We start from the raw sequence: 26,211 nt of genomic DNA on the forward strand, positions 1-26,211 counted from the left end.
TCCCATCTTCTGCTGGTGTGCAGAGGATGTCATAACAGTTAATGCCATACAAATCAATCAGATTTGCAAGATCTTTAGTTAATTTTTGTGTTAATAATAGTACCAACATGAGAGATTATTCAGAATTATGCACAAATAGACTTGTGCTCCACTGATCTATTTGTGTCTATGAACATGTTGCGATTGTTTTTTCAAGCAAACTAATTTAATTTCTGTCATTTTATTATTATATTATTATTATTTATCATTATGATTCAAGCAAACATTTCTTGATGGTTTCACTGGACTAAATGATAGTAAAAAATGTGAGTGTTTTAAATCCCAAATTTCCAAACCATACAAACATGCAACACGACGCTCACCTCCTCTCAGCAGAAACACAGCTGGAACCAGATGTGTTGAGAGCAGCGCCAATCCCTGCTGATTTAAGCTATGAACTTAAGTTTCCACTGAGAAACTATTTCAGGAAAAACAAGCAGTCCCACAGGGAATATTTGGGTTTTCCATTGTGACCTTCCATGTTGGGGTCAGCGAGAGATGTCAAGGGGTCTCCACCCTCTGTCAGCAGGGTTTGGAGGGATTGGAAACTCATGGGTTCCCATGGGAGGGAAATCCTGTTAAATCCTCTTAAAAGGGAATCCCCAGGAAGAGGTATATCCCCAATGTCAAATGTGTGAAACATTCAATGCATACATTTGTTTCTAGGAAAAGCACTTCTTGCGTTTAAAACTTTAAATCCATATTTATTTTTATATAGACAGGGATCTCCGTTGAATTTCAAAGGATCAGTCAGACATTCCAGATACAGTGGTTTCATCAACACTGACCTTATTGATTAAATAACACTTGAAAAACAGCAGACTGACCCACACAGCACATCCATGAGGATCATATCAACAACAGAGCAGCATGACAAGGCGAAACAATCAGCTGGACATGAAACAAAATCAAAAGCTGATGCTTCATGTAAGCCTTGTGAAAAGTCTGTCTGAACTTTAAGCTTGTTTCTTTTCCCTGTCTTCTCACTTCTTCATCAGTTTCCCCTCTTTTCTGCACCTTCCAAATCTTTCTTTGAGTTCTCGTCACTTTAAGCAAGCTGCCTTTTATCTTATGTGACAGTAAAGATAACGACGCATCACTTTTAAAAAAAACACGTTTATTTCAAATATACAAGTTCTGAAATATTGTTTGGCCAGATACAAGGAGATGTAGAGTGAAGTATAATAACAGTAGAAAAATAAGCACATCGTATAACAAACTATACAAAGGTTTACATTATTAACATTGTGTATTTGATACACACTCAAACAAGCTACCATTAAAATAGCTGTTATGCAAGCTACTCTAAAGGGACTTAAACCACAAATACAATTTCCCTTCTAAACCACACATTTACATTAATTGATGGGAGTGTACAGGTTGTGTATTTTGCAGTGCGGGTAAGATTTCAGGCAGATGTTAGAATTGGCACTAAAACACCAGAGTGACCCCCTCTTTCATAGGCTGACCATGTTTGGGACCATGTCAAAGCACACAGTCCCAGTGTCCTGCACTTAGAGAAGTTTCATGGCAGTGTGAGGAAAACAGAAAGTTACAGTCTGCCTCAATTCATTCTGTTTTTTCATTAATCTTTCTGTGTGGCTGCTCATTTATTTCACCAGCCGTTAAACAGAACAGCACAAAGTGTTAACAGTTTAAGTGGGACATTCTTGAATTTATAGGCTACATTACTTTGCAGAAACCTGCAGTCTCATAATTCAGTCTGAACAAAATGTTCTGGTTTTATGAACTTTGTCATTCTTCGTCACAACTGTGTTTTGTAAAAACCATTGAAAAATATAACTTTCAGCTATTTAACCTCCTGAAGAGAAGGTGTTTTACCGTCCTCATGCACAACCTAGAAATAACATTCCTGCTCAACGACTGGTCAAAAGCTAAAGCATAAACAATTTTCCAGCATAGTTTTGTGATAAATAGGTTACAATATTCTCCACCTGATCTCTAAAATAGGAGCAGCTGGATATTTCACACAGTTTAAGTGCTTATATTGTTTCCAGGATTGCTAATAAAAATGTGACTTATTTGTCCACAGGATATTATGCAGTTAAATCCCTCTCCAGGAGAGACAACAACCTGAAATCAGTTTTTTTCCTGCTGTGTAATGTTACAAAACCATGGCCTCTTTACTGTACAGTAACACCCATACTGTAGTAGACTGTTTTAATCTAAAATTTTGAGTTAATACAACCCATATCATAGAGATGGCCAACAATTTGTAGTCATCAGTTACAATCTGGACTTAACTGGATATAATCATACTGATCATTCTCTACAATTTATACTCTCATACCACTGTATCCCAGCTCTGATGGCTGCCACACAGCATTGTCACGAGGGCAGTGGCTATGGCAGACACATGTCAGGATCACCATGACTGGCCTCCTGCTGGTTTTACCGCCACTGCACTGGAACTCCACCAGTGCAGTTTTGGTTCTGTGGGGGGTACAGCATCGTCCATCTGTGCAGGAGCCACAGTAGCGAGGTCTGTAGGCCTGGACACTGGTGCAGTTCTTGTATGACAGGTGAATGGCTTTGTCACTCCTCACCATCCTCTGGCACTTACTGCCTCTCTGCTGAGAGATATAATGATAAACGTATAGTACATTGTATTGCTCCACAAAAAAATGTTTGTTGCAAACCAAAAATAACTTGCAACTAACATGTGTGTAAGTTAAAGCAACATGTAACTTCAGCGCCTGAATAGTACCTTTGTTGCAAGATGTGTCAGTTGTTCCTGCTGCTCATCACAGGGTCTGATCATACACAGTCGACTCTGTTTCACCATCTCGCACTGACTGTTTTTATTGGTGACCCTGGTAGACACCCCCATGCCGCATGTCTGAGAACATGCCCCCCACTCTGTGGTCTGCTCAATGCAGTTCAGGCTGGGGTCCCAACCATCAAAGCTCACCGTTTCCTCCTGACGAAAGGCTGCAGAAAAAAGCCACAGGGTTAGATGGGGGTAAATATCTGCATAGACTTAAATGAAAAATCTTTTTAATTTTAGCACCCTGTAATCATTTTGATATTCTAAGACAAAAAGGTCTATATGTAATGTACTTAACATGTTCTTATCGATGCTTTGGCTGAAAATGGCCATTTATCACATTTCTACTTCACATTCTAAGCTTACGTAACATTCTCTGTCTCTAACTTTTCTCCTTCCTTCTCACTCCTGACTCTCTTTCGCTTTCTTTCCTCGAGTCCAGCTCTCTCAACAGGTCAGAGAAATGTACATAACCTTTCAGAATTGTGTTTCGCACTTCAGTGGTACTAACGTCAAGGAGGAATAGGTATGTGTGCTTCCATCACACATCATTCTACTTGCAATCAACTCACCAGCCATGGCAAAGCCACCCAGTGCACTTGCTTCAGGCTGTGGCTCACACACCCACTTCTCGCAGCACTCTCCAGGCACCTGAACCTTGCGTGGCATTGGACAATCTGGTCCAGGCAGCATAATGTCTAAGTTGCATCTTGGCACGCAAACTGTCTGCCCATCACGACACATGCACTGGTATTTACAGCTGGGAAAGAAGGTCTGGCCGTTTTGATAGACGGAACCATCCAAAACACACACGTTTCGCACGTTAACTAGACGAAAGAGACACAAGAGAGAGACGTTTTATTGTTACAAAGAAGAAAGTCGCAGTCACCAATAACAGATCAGGGTAAAACCGGCTACGTGCTCCAACAGCAGCCCACTCACCGGTACAGACACCAGTCCTCTTGTGGATGTCAGCTGAGTAGTTACACTGCAGGCCTTTACGTGTGTCACATGGGTTCATCTCAGAGCAGATCTGCCCTCTTTGGGCGGCGCAAACCAGGCAGCATGCACAGTCATCCAGAATCAGGGGCACCCCAGGTAGACACAGAGGGGGCTCCTTGGGGCACAAGCATCTCCGGGGACACATCTGGGACCAGGCTAGTGGGAAAACCTGAGTGGAATACAAAATGTAATTTTACATGTGTGAGAATCTTATCTTCTCATGACAAATTGAGCTGTGCATCACTGGAATTAACTGTCTAACTAAATTTGACATGTCTTGATAATTACTTGTGCCGTCACGCCTACTGTTGGTAAAGAGGGGATAAAATTTCCAATAAATTAGTTTAAACAAATTAAAGATATACTTTAATACTCTACATTTACCTGTTTATTAAAAAGTTTTGATCAATATTAAGCAATGTCTTAATCTTAATTGTCTGGATAATTATTTTAGTTACAATGTGAGTTCAAATATTGAATTTTTATACATTTCTAAGTAAAAACATAAACTTTACAAAGACCATAATGCTTACCTGTGCTATAATGAAGAAAGCAAAAAAGGCTTTATCTAAACAATTTGCCATCTTTCTTTTAAGCAGATTTGTGAAAAAAAACCCCAAAACAAACTAAGTTGTCTTCAAGTCAGTTAACTGGAGCTGTTTTCAGTCCCGTAGTTCAGGGTTTAATTTTCGCTCCTCTCGTTGGTGCAGCAGAAGGTTGTACACTCTTTGTCGTTCTGGCTTGGGTCTCAGAAGAGGAGGACCTTATATACAGCAGAGCTGTCGTGCTGGCACCATGACGACAAAAAGGAAGGAATGCTGACGAGATCAAACAGACTTGAATGAAGATCAGAGTCACATTTCATTGCGAGATCCTGTCAAAGAGGTCAGCATAAGCATGAGAAACTTTAGTCTCGATGATTTATTTACATTCAAAGAAATCCTGGACATTTGAAAAGGATCCTAGATCATTTTCTATATACGTGACATGAAAATTAGATTTAATTAATATAATTTATATTCTTGCACCAGCACCTGCAACGTTCTCTCACAAACTTCACTTTGTCCTTGTAGGGAATTCATTCTGTTGAGGACTTTCTTCTTGCATTCAAGCTGTTAATAATTTTCTGCAGCTGGCTGGTTTCCTTATTTTAGGCCCTTTAACCTGTCTTCCTGGACCCTTCCTGGGAGGTCCACTTTATTCCCCATAGAATTGTTTCTACTTCCTTAAATAGCTACACTGTGGAAACTTTGGACCATCAGTAGCTCATAACAGTGGGGGGATGACACTGCTTTCGACACATCTGGTCAGAGGAGTGTGTTGGTTGCTATCCAGCAAAAATATATGGATTAAGGAGTGAAGCTCCCCAGATTACTGAATGAAAAATTATTTAGTTTGACTCATGCGGTGAGATGTGGCTTTCACTGCTCTCTTTAAACCACATAAAAGTTCATGTTTTCTCCTGAAACTCATTTTAAAACCTTGTAAATATAACAATATTTGATCATCTGGACTTATATGACACCACTGAACTTCAGCTAGATTCTGCAAAGTGTTTTCTAAATGATTTTTTCTTTAAACCATTCACACACATTCAGATTTGTATTGATATATGGGGTCAATAGAACAGCTATACCGACCCAAATTTCAACTCCTTTACAGATGTCTAAAGCTTAATACTTTTTTCTAAATTAGTATGTATAAAGAAGATACATAATTTAAATGGTCTTAAAGATGGGACTTTAGACCATTTAAATTATGGGTATTAAATCTACTTCATTCTATATGGCCCAAATTTCTTCTTATCTTCCTCAGTATGGGTAGTGTGGTGGAAAATACTCTGGTCTTGAGAAGTTGTAATACATCTAAGAGTCAACTGTCTTCTTACAATGAACATTTTATTATAAACTAATACAAGCACACGCTGGAGCTTGGAGAGAGAACTCTCGCTACAGATGCTGAAGCAACACCCGATTATAAACCATGCTTAACTCCTCTTAGTTGCTGGGCAGACCACAGAAAACAATAATTCTCTCTTATTCAGAGCTAAACTGAGCTCACTAAGCATCAATCACTCACTATATTACTTTATTCTCCAACAGTAGGCTAAACATTATAATCACTCAGCAGTGATGCCAGTTACAACCTTGATGGTTTTGCTATATTTTGGAACAGGATAACTAGCCATCGAAAAAACAAACGTGTTGCTGAAGTTGAAGACTTCACCTTTTCCATTAGAAAATTGGATTGTTGTATTTGCAATGTCTTGGGGTCAGCAGAGTCAAGTTTTGAAAACGTATGACCTACTACCACATTACACTCTGAATACCATGTAAGTCTTTTACTCTATTGAAATCCTGGAGTGGATTTGCTTTTCGTTCAGTGCGCTGCCTCTCTCAGTTAGTAAAAAGAAAGACATGAGTCTTGAGCAGCTTTTTAATAACTTCTGATTCCAGTGAACGGTGGGCAGCTTTGCCAAAATTATGATTCAGTGCTGTTCAAATAATTTTTACAGTTTTAGCTGAAGAATGTCAAACATCACAAGACAGTAGTGTTGGCTTAGTTTTGATTTCTTGGCAACATTCCTGCCTTTATTCTGCTGCTGACAGCTCAATCATACCAGACATCACATATGGCATCACAATATATATAAAATATATATATAATTTACCATGGTCCTGTTCTCTGTCAGATAAATCTAATAAAATTGATCTGTGTGACCATCTATATTTTCTTAAAACATGGTTATTGATTGACTACCTAAACATTTTTTTTTCTCCTAGACTAATTTCTCATGATTCAAAAGATGAAAATGTCATTATTAACATTATGGAGAAGCATACAATGTAAATTCATGTGGAAAACACAAACTTTTTTCCAGTGTGATAGTTTGACACAGTGTGATATCTCTCAGGGATAAGGTGGGAAGTCTGCATACGCACATTCATGGTATCTGTGAAATATTTCCCCTGAGAAACTTATAGATGATGACGTACAGGTAGACGGATATGGAGATGTAGAAAAAAGTAAAACAGTGGCTTGTTGGTACCTTGAAGGGAATAGAAAAAGAAGAAACAAAGGATGAGAAAACACAGAGGAGATATTTCTATGTGTGTCTGGTTTGTAGTCTTTGTCTGTTGTGTTTGTCAAGAGGGAGGGGACTCGATGGCAACAAGAGTTTGTACTGAGGTTTTACACTTTGTGTTTTTTAGGCATCTTTTGTGTACCCACTAAGTGCACTTCATCCAAGAGTGGTAGGAAACGTTTCAGTTCTGCTTCTTGATACAATGTCCTTTAAACAAAGATCAGGAGAAGTTTTTACCTGTCTTTCTGGCTCTTGGTGTTGGACTCTGCTGTGGTGCTTCAAGCTTTGTGCCATGTGGTCAGGCCACACAGGAGATGCTTCGCTCCGTTTATGTGGATAATCCAGCAACATTTTGAAACAACTCACACAACGATGTTTGCGGCCAACAGCCTGTGTGGCACAGTGAGGAAGATGCAGTTTTCTTAGTCCCATGCCTCATAACGGGTTGTATTTTTTTTTCCCACACGCAGGAGTTTATGTTGTCTTTTATATGTGTTTAAATTATCTAAATACAAAGTCCGTAAAAGGATTTTATCTATATATATAAAAGAAAAAAAAAATAGCTCAGCAGTTTAAAAAAACCCTTCCTCCAAATGTCATTGTTAAAATGTAACAATGTCCACCTCCTGAAAGCCATCTGGAGAAGTCATGGATCCAAACAGGCAAATAAAGTTCTGAGGAATAGTATAAATTTAGCCTGAACTGTATTAAACTGTGTCTGGCTCTGAGCATCACATAAACAACACGGCAGGAAACATTTGTAACATTTTCAACATACTGTACACTATTAAATTCAATCCATCTCAGTTTAACAGCACTTTCTTCATCACAAAAATCAGAAATATTTCAATCAACTTATGCTTTTCAGTTTGACATTTTATGTGACATTGTTTGAAGTGAGTAAACGCTTTAAACAGCAGGGATGGGGGGGATAAAAATTAATGCTGGGATAGAAATGAATGTTGTTAGTCCAAATATTTTTAGTCTCAGAACATTTAAAGTAGTTTTTATTCCTCTGTTTTTGGCAGGTAACACTGCAGGGTATTATTTATTGCTTGCACATGATAGACTATATACTTGAAGGAATTTTAGACCCTTAATGTTTATGTTGAATTATTACCGTTGCTTTGATACTGATAAATGTCAGCTTAGGCAATATGACAAGTTAAAGCATTGCAAATGGTAGTGTTTGGATTTTTCTGAACATAGTCTGAATTTCTTTTCTTTTCTAATTTTGCTGAGTTCGGTTCAAATGTCCTAAAGAAAAAGGATAGTTCAGGCCTTGAAGTTTACTCAGAGCAGCATGTATGACCTGGAAGATGTAGGTATGTGCTAAATGCTGTTGTTGTTTATACATTTTTAAACGCATCTTTTTTGCTTTCCCTCCAACACTTCTCCAGTTTCTTGCATGTCCAAGGCACACATAACATTTTGCTATACATTCTCAGTCGTTTATGTGTGAAGGTGTGTTGTTATCATTTCACTTTTCTTGCCACTCAGTGGAAATAGCAGCTTGGGGGGGCCACCACAAATCTCTCACCCAGGGTTTATTTGCTGTACGCTACTGTACATGAGCTGAATCATTGGGACAGGAGTAACTGTCTCTTATGGTGGGTGGCACTGGATGGGCACAATATGGAGCTTTCCACTAATAAAACTTGCAGTATGGAAAAACCTCAGGATGCATTTAAAAAGAGTTTGAAAAGTCTTTTACATTTGAGAAAACAGACTGAGAGACAGTGATTTCCTGCATGCAGACGAGGGATCCTTTGAGCTGCTTTAGACTTAATCAGGAACGCTTATTTGAAAGATTTGTTGTGCAGTATATATGAAAGGAAATATGAAAGGAACATATAGGTTCACATTCTATACTTTTCTTATTCAAGTCTGGCTTTAAATCATTTAAAATATACAAATATCTTATTATTAAACTATGTTAACCATGTTCAGATGAAATAGCACAGATGTGTCCAACTACAGTCTTCAGTCTGCAGGTTTTTGATATGTCCCTGCTCAGACACACCTGGCTCAAATTAATGAGTCATTATGCAGAAGTTTGTAGGCTGCTGGAGCCATTTAACATGAGAGAAGTGTGTTAGAGCAGGGATATAGGGTTTTTTTTTTCTTCAAACAAGGCTCCATCATCTGTTTTCTTGTGTAATTTCTGTAATTTCTTTCACCTTCACAGTTACTTGCAAGGATAATCAAGAGGCTACACATTAGAATTATTTTATTTATTTAAATTATGACCCCCCTCCGCAAGCATCCGATAATTTTTAAGAACATTTCTCTAATTTCCAAAAGGTTAAATAAAGTTAATAAGGGAGCAAGAGTAAAGTTTGATGTAGAAAGAAAAAAAAAGAGGTCAAAGAGAAACATCGTTTGAGCTGGATTGCTTGGTGGGTTTTGAAGAAGCTGATTCCATCTTGGGAACTTGGAGAAAGTGAACTTAGGGAAGCGGTGGGACATGTGATGTATGGTTTAGTAGGAAAATAACAGTTGATGGTGTGATTTTAAAGGAATAGGAAGGTGTATGATGGCTGGGTTAGAGAGGAAACAGGAAAACCATCGTGCCAAAGCAGTGACATCATAACATGGAAGGTTGACAGGAAAGGAAGAGTGAACAAGGACAATCTCTAGCTAATTAAACATTCACTAAAGCTTAATTAAAAACATGCTCAAAACTATGTAAAACTCACGATTTGCTGTTTTAATAGTTTGTAATTAAAATTCTTAAGATTTGTTTGCTTTTTTTTTTTTTTTTTTTTTTTGGCCAGGACCTGTTACCAGCTTAGTCTGGCTTTTTTGGACTATTTCTGGTAAATAACAATCACTGCTGCATTAAGAAAATACCTGACATACCTGCAGAAAATAGTAAATGTAAATGTTTTCTGATGCCAGCACTTTGAGGGAAGGACCAACTTCAGTAAGCAAAGTCAGATCCTCCACCACTGAGTCCAGGCTCACAGTGAATGTCATGTTGACCTTCACTCAGAGACAGTCTTTGCTTTTATAACTCTGTTGAGGGTTCAGATTGTCACAGTTTGCAGCAAAGAGCCTACTGCATCTGTTCCATGGCTTTGTTTGTTTTAACATCATCATGGTTGAAGAACTGAGCACATGGCCACCACTTGTATCTTACATAAAACGAGACGAAGAAAAAAAAAAAAAAAAGGGAAATTCTAATTTATAGCCATATTTGCAGAAGTCTTATAGAGCCCATACAGTATTACAAACAGAAAAGTCAGAGAGGTCTGACTGAAAATGATGAGACGCAAATTAATAGACTTACTGTAGATTTTAAAATGGACTTTATGATGCATTCTTTGGCAATTTTATATGCTAAATGCATAGTATAATAAAGCTTCTCCTCACTTAGAGAAAGTAGCTTTGACTACATATTTAAAATACATTTTAAACTAAAACTCCAAAAACAGTCCTGACTTAAGTGGTTTAGACATTGACAGTGCCTGTTTGTTCCTTGTTTGTTTAGGTTGTGAGTGAATGTCTGCTGTGTCGTCAGCCTCACAATAAAGTCCAGTTTATAAAGAAAGTGACGTAAGTAAACGGTTTTCGAGGACACCACAATGACCACTTGGCATTATTTACACAGTGGCGATTTAAAAAACAAGGCCCTTTTCCACATTTCACGAGTTGTCACAGTGACGGACTTTCAGTTTATTATTGTTTTAGAAAATTGTGATTTATAAAACTTAAGATAATCATTTTTAGCTGTATTGTTAAGAATTTAATCTCACTTGCATGCACTCCTTCTTTCCTTGGGCAGAACAAATGTTTACCCATTTAATTAAGTTATAATCTTTCATTAAATCCAATTCTTTTGCCATGTGATCAAAATTCTCATAATGTCACCACTACTTTGATTTTTAGATGACCTGGAACAGAAATAAGAGAGATTATTTTAAAGGTTGTCTTGTCCTACATACCTTTCCTTTGACTGACCTGTGGTAAAGGCTGTGGAGGTTTTCAACTGAATCCATGGCAACCAGTGACCCGGCACATCCATATGTTGTGAATTATAATTACAATTCAGTGTGTTGGACCCTGCGAACTGTATTTAGCCCTGGCATTTTTGGGAATGTGAATGTTAGGTTTCACCTAGGAGAGGGACAGAAACGCAGCCTTGAAGACGCTCAGAGGAAGTCTTTTAAGGGTTACAATTTACAACACCTTTCTCATTTGCTGTTTACTTAGAGGGAATGACCCAGAGGCTAAGAAGAAAAGAAGGCAAAAAAAATGTGGAATAAGAGTCTGAATAAGTATTCTGTCCCTTTGAGGAGCCGTTCATTACACGCATATGCAAAGAATTATGTCTGTATGTTATAACTATAAGTAATGGTTGTCTGCAGTCAGCAAACAAAATGTAATAATATTCATGTTTTCCTGTTTACATTCATCCTGCTCGGTAACGGCTCGCTCAGAAGGGACTTGGTGATTGTGAAGACAAAAATTCCACAAATGTATTGTCCAGGAAATGCTGTGAAAGGTGAGATCATATCAAACCTCCTTTGGTGATCTTAAAGTGTTGTGGCAAAGTATGAGTCATTATTATTCAGTATTGTATTCATTTGAGAAAACACTAAAATGTTTTGAAAATGGATGGATGGATTTCTTTTGAGTACTGCAACACTCCACCTTACTGGTCACTAGAGGTCTCCATTACACCATATGTAAAAAAAAAAAAAAAAGTATGTTGTTGGTTTTTTTTTTTCTTATTGTTGTGCACCAAACTTGCACAACATACACAGAATCACAAATGCAGAAAACTGCTGATTAAATGCTAGAAATATATCAAGATACTAATACAAATGCATGAAAATACAGAACCATTTAAAAAAAAAATTTAATCCTGTAGCTGTTATCCTTTTTTGTCCCCAAAGTTAATTTACTTGATTTTAGTTTGCTGTCTCAGAACCAAGATTCAGAAGTGCTTCTCTGGGGCTGTGGAAAAATTACAGATGCTGCTGGATGTCAAAATACTTAAAAAATGTCATCCTCTTGGGGTGCATCAAGTGATCCATCAAGTGAAGAGGTAAGTTTTGACAGATATTAAGGAACTGGTTTGTATTTAATCTGAAAATGCTGAAAAATTACAAGCACAAACTAAATTTGATTGTACACACTTTTACAACAGTGCACATGCACTTTTGGAGGAAAACTATGTTGAAGTGCCAAACATGGCATTTTAGAAATAGCTAATGTGATTGAAAATACTCAACATAATCCCAGAAGCTCAAAGACATGAGGAGAGACTTGGTGTCTTTCTCTCTGTGCTCCAGTGACTTTAATGCTCAGCCAGTTTTTTGGTTCATTTTGCTGAAACAACCACAGAATAATTGTTTATACATCTGCATTGCTGCTATAAAAGAATGAGACAGCTTGTCGTCCATAATTTTAGCTCAAATTGAAATGTGGGAATTTTGTTCAGCAGCTCAGTGTATATCAGGATACATCGTTGTTTGTTTGAATTTCTTCCCTCTTGACCTTTTCTTGGTTTTCTTTCCTTTATCTGTTCAAACACAAGACCTGCAAAGCCTCAGGAAAAGCATTTAGTATTACAGCAGTGGGACACTGCTTACAAATTAATCCAAGAGGGTCATTACTTAAGAATTAGATCAGCCTCTACTGGTTGATAACCTCTTTAGAAGCTTAGAGTAATGCTAGTTCAGGACTGGTTAACATAAAGGCCAAGCTTCATCCTCACTGAATCAATGGTAACAATTTTCTAGACACAGAATAATTTGAAGTTGAAAAACGGGGTACATAGCTTACATATAACTATAATTATTTAAAATTAAATTTATATATTACAAGATAGAAGTATCAACAGAAAGATGAAAATTGCAGTTATATTATACTACAAGTAAGGTTTGAATTGTCTAAACGGCAGTCAGAGCTCAAATCTGCAGTTTGTAACTAACAATATCATTTAGGAAGGACAACAGCAGAAGTACATGATACTAGGTGATGTTCACTGAGACAGCAGTGTTCTTTGTCTAATTTAAAGTGCAATACAACATGAAATGCAAGAATTGCGAAGCAACAAAATGTTTCTCCAAAAAGTTCCTAGCATTCAAAATGACAGAAAAAAAGTTTGCCATCTTATTCAAATCCTTTCACATCAGTAATAAAAATATTTTTTTTGTGAAATTATTCAGTGGTTCATGATGGGTGGGAACTCTGCTGAAAGTTGTTTCTCCGGCTCAACAGCAATTATTAAACACCCAGTGTGATACCGGGCAAAGCTTTCAGCCTAAATGAGGAATTGTTTGTTTAGAAGCAGCTGTGTGGCAGCTGCTCTCCCCACACAAATACACGCATTCATGAGGACAGTGCATATGTTTTAAATATTTGTACTGTTACTTCTCTGTTTAAGGATACATACACAAAAACAATATCAAAGCACACGCCACAGCCATGTGGTGACTCAAAGGGCACTCAGGCTGTCTGAGGCAGAGTAAAGCTTTTAAGTACACACCATTAGGCCCTTTTTAGTGGCTGAAGGGCTTTCCATTTACTCAGGAGCACTTTTTATTCCCTGGCTGCTACTTGCTAAAATATCTTGCAACCTGTTGAATATCATCAAAAAAGGGTCACAGTGACCATGCTACGGAAGATCTGCTTCAGATTTATTTAAAAACTATTCATTTCAAGAAGCTAAACCTCCAGATCTCTCAAATATATGTAACTTAGCATATGATCAAATAACAAGGGCAAGGCTTTCTCATCTGTGTGTGTGTGTGTGTGTGTGTGTGTGTGTGTGTGAGTGAAGCATTAATGTGACATTTGATCAATTGACATACTATATGATCTTGTAGTATCAATTGTCTTACAGAATAATTAAAAAATTCTGCTAAATTTCTGCCATAAATTAATCAATGATTGTTAAAACATTAGTTTCAGCTCCAGCAGCTCATCATCCTTCAAAAAATGAACATTTTTAAAAATTGGAAGGAAAAAATACAAATACAGTCTAAAAAAAAAATGTCAGCACTTTCCATCGTTTTTTATTTTCTTGATAGCCAGTAATGTTTAAATACAACGAATAATATCCTGAAAGCCTGTTTGGAGAGGGAAACATGCACATATCAGTATTAAACAAGCAATTTTCACTGTTTCAATTTTACTGACCAGTAAATTGTGGCATACATGAATATTTAACCAATAAAATACTGTTGGCCCTGAAACATGTGCAAGAAATTGTATCATTGTGGACTGAGTACAACTTTAATATTGACCTTAATGACCGAGTAATCTGACTGACCTTTAAATACAACTTCCTACCAGTATAGACTATAAAGTACAATCACATAAACAGCTAGGGCTTTACGATACACAGGTAAAAAAATCATTGAGGTTTTGGTTTGACTCCCAGACACAAAGCTAGTTCATTTTTCTGGATCTTTCCATCTTTGTTGACATCACAGTGACGCAGCAAAACGGCACGCAGCTTGTCCAGCTCAGGACCTGTGATGTTGGGCTGAAGTAGAGGACAGAGGGAGGACAGGTGAAAACTTTTAGTGGTTTAAATGGTGAAATGGTATAGTGAATGTAACACCCAAACAGCACAAATGCATGTAACCATCCATGCTTTGGAGTTGTTCCTGCATGTCAAATTCTTCCAAAATAATCCACAGTTTACAATTAAACTCAACAGAAATTCTGTTGCTCTTTTTCTGCTTTATATGCTGATATAAGTAAAGGTCTGACTAGATACCTAAACAGCATTTCCTTGATGATATTTGAAGCTTGGACTTTCAGGTGTCAGCAAATTTATCTATCAAAGGTCTGCACTTGAGATGTAGGTGAAGCAAATGACAAATTTCCAGTAATACCATGCTCTCTGCCCATCAACCACAGTGGCTGTGAAATATGTGAAAAGATGAGTTTAGATTCGTTGTCATTCATTGTCTCTCCTGGTCTAGTTGGCAATGCAGCAGAGGTGTGATGCAAGGAGGGATCCTTAACAATTCTTGTTTTCAAAGTAGTACATGTATGAAAACATGGTTTTAATGTTTAGCAAAAACTACAATTACTTTTTTTTCTTGCTCATGCTTCACAACTTGCTGTACATTTGTGATTTGATTAAGAAATATCTTAGCAAACGTCATGATAGCACCAGTTGTAGGACTGATACTTCTTGTGGTTAAATGCTGCCTAACTTAAAGCAAGTAGAGTAGCAGGAAAAGTGGTAAAATAATCTCACTTCATGGCAGTATTTTGCAAGTGAACGTTAGCAGTTAATGTAACACAAAGAAGGATGATAAAAATCTCACCCTGACCAGCCCCATCATGTCTTTGACGAAGCCATCCACCTCAGGACCCTCCAATGCTCCCGTCTTACTCTGCAATGAAAAAGAGGAAAAGAACAGAATGCAGAAGAATCATTAAGTTTTTGTTATTTCTTCATTATTTTCATTGCATAACCAGCATTCAGTTAATATATTAGTTTTTTTTCCTATAAATTTCAGAATATAGATAATCTAATGCCCTTCCAAATAAAAAAAAAACCACAGAGAGAAATATAATATACAAGTACAAGTTAAACAAAATAAAGGGCTGAAAATGAAAGAAAAATAATCTTTTTTTTTTTTTTTGGCCTTAAATCCTTACAGTTAAATTTACACTGGAAATGACAGGAAAGATACAACAGCAACACTAGCAGACTAAGTCACACCTCATCTGTGACCACAGAGCAGTTCTCACAAAGCTAACTTTAGTCTCAAGTAAAGAGAAGCAGGACCATTTCAGATTATATCTATAAGTCACTTTCACTACTACACAGACAACGTTATAAAAGATTGTCCAGAATAACTCAAGCATATCAAGAAGTTCTAAGTCTGCGAGAGACACACGATTAATCAGAATAACTTGGTTAACTCATCATTCCAGAGTGTGACTTGACTATAAATTGGCTCATTTTATTTCAGTGTATTATTTTACATAAGTAACCAGAGCTAACTGGTTTCACTCTCCATACTGAGCCCTCTTCTCCAACCGCAGCACACTGTGCAAATTTGAGAGGTATTGCTTGCAGTGTGGTGATCACATGAATTCTGTATGAAAACTGTAAATAAAAGCTTCCCTTACAATCAGTAGATATATTCATTGTTTTTAGCCAAAATCTGATTAATACACAAGTAAAACATATTCAATAATAACATAGAACTGGGATGCTTTATTGATTAACTTCTTTGACTTGAAATACATAAAGAAATAACATTTTAAATTTAGAAAAATCACCTTGTTTAGTTGTAAGCAGTTATATTAAGTCAACTGCCTGTTTCTAGTTATCAGAAATTAGAAAGTGCACCCCCCTTTGAAGTGTTTTTGTATTAGTTCAGAATAAAATGACATGAGGTCTATATACTTATACTGTTCTGCTATTTAAGAAAAAAAACAATCCAAAAAGCAGAAGTAATGGGTGAAAAAAAAGAACATGTCATAATTTCATAGCTAGTAAAGCCAGTTTTAGCAGTAAAATGGACATTTTTGTTTTCTGCATGATGTTATCAGTTGCTAACATTGCTATGGGGGATTTTTGGCTCTATCATCTTTATAATGTTGCTGCAGTTTATTGGTGTTTGTGGGCTTTAGTTGTACCAGAGTCTCATAAGATTTCTCCAAATTATTTAGATAAGTGTAAGTTCTTGGGTCAGGCCAACGTCTTAATTCTTTTAGTTTTCTGTTGGACTTTTGCTGCTGTTCCTGGGAGCAGCATCCTTCTGAGTGACCCAGTTTTAGCCCAGATATAGCTGCCAGATGGATGGCCTCATGTTAGACTCTGGGATACTTAAATGTGAGGAGTGGCTGATGAATTTTGTTGCAAAGCAAGCCAAAATCAAGCCCCCCCCCCAATCTAAATGTTTGACAGATAGCATGAGCTGTTTGTGTTGATTTTTTTTTTATTTTTTTTCTTTGCGTTTTCTTAAACATTACACTGTTCATTATTTCTAACTATCTCCACTTAAGTCTCATCCATCCAAAAGAAAACCAAAAAAAACAAACTGTGATCTTGCAGTCTAAGCCTACGATGTGCAGCCATGTTCTTTTTAGAGATGATGGTTAGTCCTGGTGCCCTTCCAAATAAGTCGCAATTGCTCAGTCTCTTACCAAACTTAAAAAGTTAAATTTCACAAGTGGCAGAGTATTTGTAACAGCTGGCAACTCTATTGCACTGGGGGTAAGTCACACAGCTGACACATTTTGCAATTTCACACAGAGTTTATAAGTGATAGAGCTGAAGCTCAGAAAGAGACAAAGCAGAAGGCACTGCAGCAAAGTTCTCTGGTTCCTGTTTGTGAATTCCTTATTAATTAGGCTGTAATGGTTAAAAAAAAAAAGTTTACTTAGAAACAGACTTAAATTAAGTAAATATAATGCTAATTGCGTTGTATTGTGAAAATTTTTGCCTGGCTTTTTGCTGACAGTACATGTATTTATTAAACAATCCTTGGATAAAATGGCAAAACATTTGAAGGCTTCACCTGATGTTGTAACTTGTTTATATGTCAAATATTTTTCCTGAAGATGTAATTCTTTTTAAAAATATCACTCTTATTGTGTATTTTCCCCACATGGTATACCAGTTTATTATTTTACTTACCACATCATAATGGTCGAAGATCTTTTCAAAATCTCTCTTTCTCTCATCTTTACTGGAGGCCTTGAATAAGAGATGAGTCGCGTAAGCAAAGGCAAAAGCAAAGAGTAAAATTTACCTAATTTCCTGCAGTGTTAATCAGAAACAGAACAATACAGCTCATATACTTACATCCATCTGGAACTGGAGCAAGAAATTCTCCTCCAGGGCTAAGATCCTGGGAGATAAATGCGTATTTTAATGTGAGTATTTGAGTAAAAGAACCCCAGTTATTCCTCAACAAAAGAGTATACATCGATCAACCGTAAGTGTGCATCTTGAGTTACGCTCCAGCTTTCCTGCAACCCTGAATTAATTTATGTGGTACAGAATATGAATAAATCTTAAAATACATACCTGGCCAAATCATTAAGATCTAAACGGCCATCCTTGTTTTTATCAAAGATTTTCATCTGTAAGAGAAATAAGACAGACTGAAACCCTCAATTCAAATGTTAATCTTTCTTTGCTGCTGCTGGTTATTTCTCAACACCACAGTTTTGACCCAACAATTTTATGCAATATACCAATGTGACATTGATATAATTGTATGAAAAGGCTGCCTAAGACTGAGGGTTTATGTCAAATTAAGTCAGGAAGTTGACACAATTAAAGTTCTGCGTGTATCCCAAGTGACGATTCCCTCTCAAAATATTTATTTCCCTTTTTAAACTCTTAGTTTCATTCAGCAGCAAAAGACTAGTAGATGAATTCATCGCAGCTTCTACAACCTTCTGAATCTTTTACAGCCTTTACTCATGACATTACACGTACCAACAAGTTATGTTTTGAGGAAGGCTGTTAAATGTGCTACACTTGCAAGCAACTTGAAGATGATAAGATCTAAATACTGGCAATAGACATCATCACTTTAACTCCTAACTAACATTAATGCTCCTTGCATTAACATAGGGGCACCAGGTATGTTCTGCATGAATGTGAAGTGTTTTATCTTTGTGTGTATGTGTGTGTTATAGTACTGCCATTGTGTCAGTGTACTCCTCCAGCTTGTCAGGTGACACTTCCTTGTGATGCTGCTGGAACAAATCTTTCAGGAAAGCCTAAGACAAAGAAAGACAAAGAGAGACAAAGGGTGAAAGCCCCGGCAGTAAAATAAAAATAAATATCTTAGAGAATTGTTACTGATTGCATGGTTTAGTAATTTTGACATTTACCAGAGATAGATTAATAAACTACTGTAACTTTATTATGGTCGTTCCAGAGACTGGAAATAAGTTTTTTAATGCATGACAGATATGCAAATAATAATATGATAGTCATTCCCAGTCAGCAATGCAAATACAGACTGGAGGAAACATTCTGTGTAATTATTATTGAGAAAGTTGTTTCATTTGTTTGTGTTAACATCCTCACCTTAAGTTCCTGAGCTGATATGTAACCACTGCAATCCAGATCATACTTCCTCCATATCTGCAGTGGGTACAGGACAACAGACCAATGACTGGATATTACTGAGAATATTTTAATATAGTAAAGTTTGTGTAGCACTTTGACATATTTAAAAACCCGATTATTTACCATTCGAACCAGGTTACTTATAAAATACCACTGGAAATTAATTGCTGACCTGTTGATTAATCAGGTTTTTCCTATTTTGGTCAGGAAAATGTACATGTCACAATATTGCAATATTTAGAAGAATTCATCAGTTCAGCTTGTATAGTTTGTGGTCGAAGTTCATAAAACACACCACTGGACAAGAACAACAATTTAATTTAAAGCTGTTTTTAAATTCCTTGGACTCTTTATATTAAGAAGCCTTTCGCAATCTATACCTTCCAGCATTGCTAAATATATAGGCTAAATATATAGATATTTAACGGTTTCTTACATCTCAAGATGTTAGGAGATGCAGCTTTTCTTATGTTCTTTCGTCTCATCTGATGATCCTGCATCAGCTTACCTTCATGAAATCAACACTGTTGTCAAGAGGAGCTTCTCTGTGGAAAATTAACAGGAAGTTTTCATCTTCAGGCAGGATCATGTTGGCCAGCTGGAAAACAGTTAATGGTGAAGAGTTTAGAGCAAAATAAGGCTCTCCGTGTACTTAACTTTTGTGCTCATCAGCCTCTGATGGGTTTTTGGAAGTCATACAAACTTCAAAGCAGTTGAGTTTATTCCACATTGGTTTTAAGCCATCATTAAATTAGTAGTTAATCTTAATTAAAACATTTGTGACAAAAACATGTAATCTGAAGAAACCATGCATTTTTATTAACTGCTTCAATTTATATTATATTAAATTAGAATGAGTATAAATCAACTGCACGTATCTGACACAGACTAAACACGTAGTAATACCGTAAATAAATGTAACATAAATGTAAATAAACTCAGTCAATGAGACTGTGACACAGTTTCCCACCCAACCATAAAAAAAGCCCTGCACCAATGCTTCCTGGCTCCCCTCCAGCTCATGTAGCTTTCTCTTTTCTGTAGATCTTTTAACAAGATCACCCTCCATTAGCAGATTAAAATGATCCCACTGACCCCCCTGATCACTCCAACAAAAATACTGCTATCATTAAGGTGCCAGATGAAATATGTCTCCAAGAACAAGCGCAATGCAGCAATGCTGTTGCCAACTGCAGAAGGCCAACACTGTGTTTGTGCAGAACCTGAAAGGCTGTTCGATGCATTTAGTTTGCAGGCATCGTAGGACTGAGGTGAACACCCCTAATTGCCCCTGATACCGCTAAAAATTTCAATGTATTGGGAATAAAACATGTTTTTTATTGGATTAGCAAATACTTGTAATCGGCTTTTAGTTCAATTTTAAACAGCACTTTTTAGAAGAGGCGCAGTATAATGTGCATACAGTACCAATCAAATATGCAACAAACAAGCAACTGCACAAAATATCATGCATTTATGTTTTGCAGTTGCTTGATCTGAGCACTTGCAGTAATGATATTTAGTTAATATTTAGTTGATTTATTATGTGTCTGTTTAGTGAATGTTGTCTAAAAGACAAGTCATGTGACAGTGCACTACAGAAGTAATAGCATTACATAGTGATCATGCAATAACACAGGATATTGTGGCCTTCTGGTAATTTTGTTGACTTCCTTTTAATGGCATCAGACTGTAGAATGTAGCAATAACATAACTAATACAAAAAAAAAAAAAAAAAAAGACAACAAAAGAAAATGAGAGCAGAAACATCCGGTATCTGGTAAAAGCTCCACTACAACAGCAGATATTTTACATCTGGGCCATTGCTACTGATTTTCCATAATTCTTAATTTTCTAATTTATTAAATATATGAATTTCAGCATTATGTGTTTTAAACAAAACTGCTGCACACAAAGGCAAAATGTTACACTTCAATACTGAATGTATGTGACAGCAGCTTGCTATCATCCTGAGCATCACGTTTGCATTATTAGTTACGGCTAAACATGATATCAACTTCTGTAAATACTCTGTGTTGCTTACTGGGACTGCTACAAAGGTTGTTGCTGGGGAACATTACCACCAGTCAAGTGTAAGCTCTGAAGACACAAACAATGTAATATGACATACACAACAAGTCAAAAGTTTGGACAGGCTTTGACATTGGTTTTAAGGTCAACGTGAACCTGTTTGCTATGAATGCAGTACAAACAGCTGATTCGAGCAATTTGAGAACTTATTTTACTCAAAATGCTGAGAGAAAGCATGGACATATTAACTCATGGTTGCACTTTTGCTGCTATTCCTCACGTTATTGTCTGCAACCTTCACAAACTGCTGTGCGTTCTGCACACAGCTGTATAGAAGTTACCCTCTCATTTTAAGAATATTAGTGGACATAACTGTGCAGCCTATGTTTTAAATCAGGAGTGTCCAGCTCCAGTAGTCAAGGGCCACAATCATGCAGGTTTTCAATAGAGTATACCCTTGCTCCAACCCCACTGGCTCAAATTAAGTCATTATGCAGAACTTTGTAGGCTGCAAGAGCCTATTTAATACGAGGTGTGTTAGAACAGAGAGGGATATATAAAAAACCTGCAGGATGGTGGACCTCAAAGACTGACTTTGGACACCCCTGTATTAAATAAACAGGAGGCCTAATAATGTGACCAGTCAACATGCACACACTTTATTTTCCAATAAAACATACAAAGTGGTGTTTTGTATAGTTACAGTCATATTCCAGCTTTGCATCACAGCACTTATCACATGGGAATGATGCATGTTCACCATTTTTGCATTTGGGACTTCAACTCTGTTGTCAGATCGGGAACTGGTAGAAATAAGATTGAAATCTATAAGGGTCTGGAAAGTTTGTGATAAATTCTTAGACTTGAATAGGCAGAGAAATGTCAGGTGAGAAGAAGTTACTTAGCAACTCAGAGCTTTGAGGCAGTAACAGCTATAGGCAGTAACAGGTCAATTGTAAGACATTTATTGAATTGTTTTTTAGTTTTATAAGTTAAAACGGATGCATATTTCTCTGTGGTTATAATACATTAAAGGAGCGGCATATTAAATGGGTAACAGTGTCTTTCTGTGAAGGAAAAAAAAAAAACCAACAACTTAATTTTCCAAGGAAGCTCAGTGGCTTTTCCAACATAAAAAGCTGCAGCAATTACTCAGAGTGGGGCCTAAGAGAGCTGCATCATCATAATGTGTTCCACTCTGAGGAACAGCTCCACTACCGATGTCAGTCAAGTTTCATTCATTTGATTAAAGTAAAATGAGAATTAGCCTTTTAACAAGCAGTTTGTTGGGATATGTTCATCTGTATCTTTATGCTTCTGACTGTTAGTGAATGCTTTCAGTTTAGCTGTATCGTTTGAGTTCAGTTCTTCTCTTGCTGTCTCTTAAAAGTATAAAGATGAATTGGCATGATCCTCTGCAGCCCCGGATATCAGCTTTCCTCTTGAAAAAGGCACCGGCTCTATTACTGACATGAATGCATGAAATAAATAAAAGACATAGAAGAGAACACACAGCAGAGGAAGAGGGAAGAATGGTTAACAAAGAGAATGGGGAGATGGAAGTACAATGAATTTGAGAGGGCTGACAGATGAAAGAAAGACAGTTGAGCATAAAGAGGAAGTTGGCAAGAGGATAAACATGTTTCCATTGTGATGTGTGAAAGAAAGAAATGATACGATGAGAGAAAATAAACTTGATGCTCAGAAAGAAACAAACACAAACAAACAAACACTACTATAAAAAAAAGTCACATTTTCTCAGTGCATCTGTTAATTGACCCAAAATATTAGGATTAGATGTGAAACAGAAGATTACTTGATTTTTTAACCACACACCTAATTGTTTTGGATACTGTCGCAGCTATTTAACTTGCTTTGGCAAGAACTTCAAATAAATGGTCACATATGATCCTCTCCGCCGCGTGTGTGCCAACTTGTGAGGAATTACACATTCAAAGCACCAAGCAGACCAGATACACACAAAGCATGATTAAAAGTAAGTGTATTTCTGGTCTGAGGGAGTTGGGTAATTAAAAGGCAAGAAAGGAGTTGCACTCAGATGCCATCTGGACAACATAAAACGCTAATATTTACATTAAAATGCTGGCTAATATGCACATTAAAGTATTGGCTTGCAGAGAGGGATGCCTCATGAAACTTTCCAGAGAACATGCAAACCCCTTTTGGCATCAGAGCTCCTGACTGTGAGGATAAAATTTTTAATGCTATTCTCTCTGTGAGAATATAAAAAAAAATCTCTCACAACAGAGTGCTTAAACTTTTTTTTTTACCCACCAGCAATAAAAATGTTGTCAAAAAAATAAATGTTCTATGTCAAAGCTAACAAAACAGCTACAACCAGGGGATGACTGCAAGATTTCAGATCCAGAAACGGTTTTACCTCTTGTATCTGTAGTTTCCCATCAGCAGTGACATCATAGGCAGACATAAACCTCTCCTTTAATCTCTGGACTCGGTCCTCTGTGGCTTTCTCCTGCAGAGCAGATTATACATGAAATCATTGATTTTTTTTATACGGTAATCCATCTTTACAAATCCATAAATCTGTTTAACTGGAGACAGATATAGTGATGGAGGGAAAGTAGGGGAAGGGGCAGAATGAAATGTAGGAAACAAACACTAATACGTGACTGCAATAAGTTGTAGAATATTTTCCAGTGGATCTCTTAAATCAAACAAGATATTTTTGAAGACAGTAAAATCAAATGATCTTGTATTTGAGACCTTTCAGGCTGAGTCACACTTTTTTTTTTTTACAATGTCTCCATGGATACTCTTAATATTTTTTTCCCTCAAGGTCTGCATTTCTAACCCTTGCAAACCATTCCTTTAAGCTTTTTATAGGTCTACAGCCCACTTCACTACACTTAAAGTCAAATGTACATCATTTATTTTTCTTGTAGCTTAATGGAAATTGCGACCTGAAGGTTATCTAATTTGTCCTAATTGCACTACTATTCACAACTGTTTGCGAACAAACAAAAAAAAGTTCTGGCATTTATAAAACATTAGTTTAAGAATCAGGAAACACTTTGTAGCATATCATAACCACAGATAAATTGAGGGATCCATTTCCTGCATGCTCAAACAAAGGTTTCTTTTTCCTTGTGTGGACAACAACTTAGACCAACAGCTAAGAGGAAAGCACTTTCCGTCGCTGGAGCTTTTCTCATTAGCAGCCAATCTTCCAGTTGCTCCTCTCTAACTTGCTCATTCTGGTGCTGTAACTATAGAAACCTGTTCATCAATGGTGTTAAAGTCGGAATCATTGTTTTATGTAGAACAGAGCATATGATCCAGACTACAGGGTCCTCACATATTTGTCCTCAGCATGCTTCCTAAAGCCCATGAGAGCTCACTGTGCTGCTGTTTGTAAACATTATTCTATTTTTATATATCATTTATTCCAATTTAGTCATGGGAAAGATGAAGCCAATTCCGGCAAATTAGCAGGTGAGAGGCAGAGCACATCCTGGACAGGTTGCCAGTCCATCACAGACTTGTAAACGTTTCAAATCCAATCAGTGTTCGATTTAAAATGCCAGAACAAACAAACAAACTTGTGTATTTCTTATACTTTTGTTACACAACTGATTATGCTGCATGTGAGAAAATAATTGTCAATTTGTCGCAGCTGCATGGCTGCATCATTATTGTGTTTGATACATAAGAGGAAATAAGAGGAGAAACGGATAAGGGGAATGGGAGAGGATCGCTGTGCAGTGTTTTTGCAGCACGAGAGACATACATCAGACACTGCTCCTCCCGGGGGCATTGATGATGGAAAAGCAAACATCACAAAGACAAAGTAACATGTGGTTGGTGGTCTGTTTGTTTTTGCACAACTCAATTAGTATCCAAGGAAGTCCACACATTATACCCACACACACACACACACACTGACAGGAACATACAAAAGATGCACGCTCCTTGCAGTGAACATGATGTGCCATTACAGCTCAATGGACGCTCAAATGCCCTTTTCCTGGTTAATTTGTAACTGAATCAAAGACTTCAACAGTGCCCAGAACTCCTTAATTGTGTTGTGTGTCATCCTTACAGCAACCCCACCCATACAGCTTGCTGGAGAGAAGTTTAGCAAAGAGCAGAGATAGCAAGAGCTGCAAAATTCAGGCCAGTTCATAAAGAGACAAGTTTTTATATTCGCAAAGTTTGTCCCATGAAATCATGAGTCCAAACATTAGAAGCAAGTAATCTGTATGAAAAATATTATTTTAGCAACAAATTTCTAAATAAACAGTTGCCTGAACACATGGAGCATGTGTAATTTAACAATAGTATGTCTATTACGGAATGAAAAAAGCCCTAATTTGAGGCAACATTGCATGATTTAGTTTGATCTGCTTGGGTGCATGAATATCTCCGCATCAGATGGAAATGATGTAGCAATCCACTGTTGTCATTACAAATTATGAATCAAGTCATCCTAATGAGACAGTCTTACCTGAGGACCTAATTTTTTCATCATGTGACAGAAAAAATCATCCAGCTCTTTGCCTTCGATGTAGCCATTATCTATGTAAAATAAAAACATGTTGTAAAGTTAAAAAATGTAGAAAAACCCGTTTTTCCTAAAATGAATGTCATGTTTACTTTTGTGCACATTCTTCACTTTATGTAGGCTTTCAAACATCGTTTTTACCAAGTTTCACAAAGGAATATTCACAGAAATCCCCCTAAATATATTCTAATATCTCCCACAATACTTATCCGCATACTGCCCATACTTAATGACATTTACTCTTCAATGTGCAGTAATCTCAAGCAAACATTACTTCTATGCATTGTAGTCAGTTAAGTAAATAGATGTGAAAAGGGAATATGTAATTAAATTTTCTCACCATCTGCATCGAAGTGTTGCCAGATTTCCAGAAAACCAGCTGCATCTAGGTTTTCAAAAGAACTGTCCATTTTAATGAGGAAAACTAAGCTATTAGTTTTTAAATACAAAAGGAAAATGTCTGATGTAATACACTGTGTTGCAGTAATGTTTGGTTGACATATGCTCTTTGTGACTCCAGGAAGCCACACCTCCGCTATGTGTGTATGTGTGTGCGTGTGTATGTGGACAGCACTGTATACATAAGATTATACTGTATTCGCCATCTGGTGGCGGTGTTGTTTCACTGCACAGCAGATCTGCAA

The 26,211-nt window shown here is 37.0% G+C and overlaps 2 protein-coding genes across 2 annotated transcripts; both read right to left on the reverse strand.

The window, feature by feature from the left end:
- Positions 1-2,336: 2,336 nt before the first annotated feature.
- Positions 2,337-9,893, reverse strand: LOC306756409 (CCN family member 3-like; the record flags this gene model as incomplete). Its single annotated transcript, XM_079241137.1, has 5 exons — positions 2,337-2,633; positions 2,768-2,991; positions 3,400-3,654; positions 3,770-3,998; positions 9,777-9,893. 5 exons carry the CDS (start codon positions 9,891-9,893, stop codon positions 2,337-2,339), a joined length of 1,122 nt encoding a protein of 373 aa, XP_079097263.1.
- Positions 9,894-14,283: 4,390 nt separating this feature from the next.
- Positions 14,284-25,977, reverse strand: LOC306756410 (secretagogin-like; the record flags this gene model as incomplete). Its single annotated transcript, XM_079241138.1, has 11 exons — positions 14,284-14,415; positions 15,212-15,280; positions 17,542-17,601; positions 17,710-17,755; positions 17,935-17,990; positions 18,561-18,638; positions 18,952-19,008; positions 19,502-19,591; positions 23,426-23,518; positions 25,511-25,581; positions 25,908-25,977. 11 exons carry the CDS (start codon positions 25,975-25,977, stop codon positions 14,284-14,286), a joined length of 822 nt encoding a protein of 273 aa, XP_079097264.1.
- Positions 25,978-26,211: the final 234 nt, after the last annotated feature.

The sequence above is a fragment of the Telmatherina bonti genome, assembly GCF_933228915.1.
Source record: "Telmatherina bonti genome assembly, chromosome: 5".
NCBI classification, from domain to species: Eukaryota; Metazoa; Chordata; class Actinopteri; order Atheriniformes; family Telmatherinidae; genus Telmatherina; species Telmatherina bonti.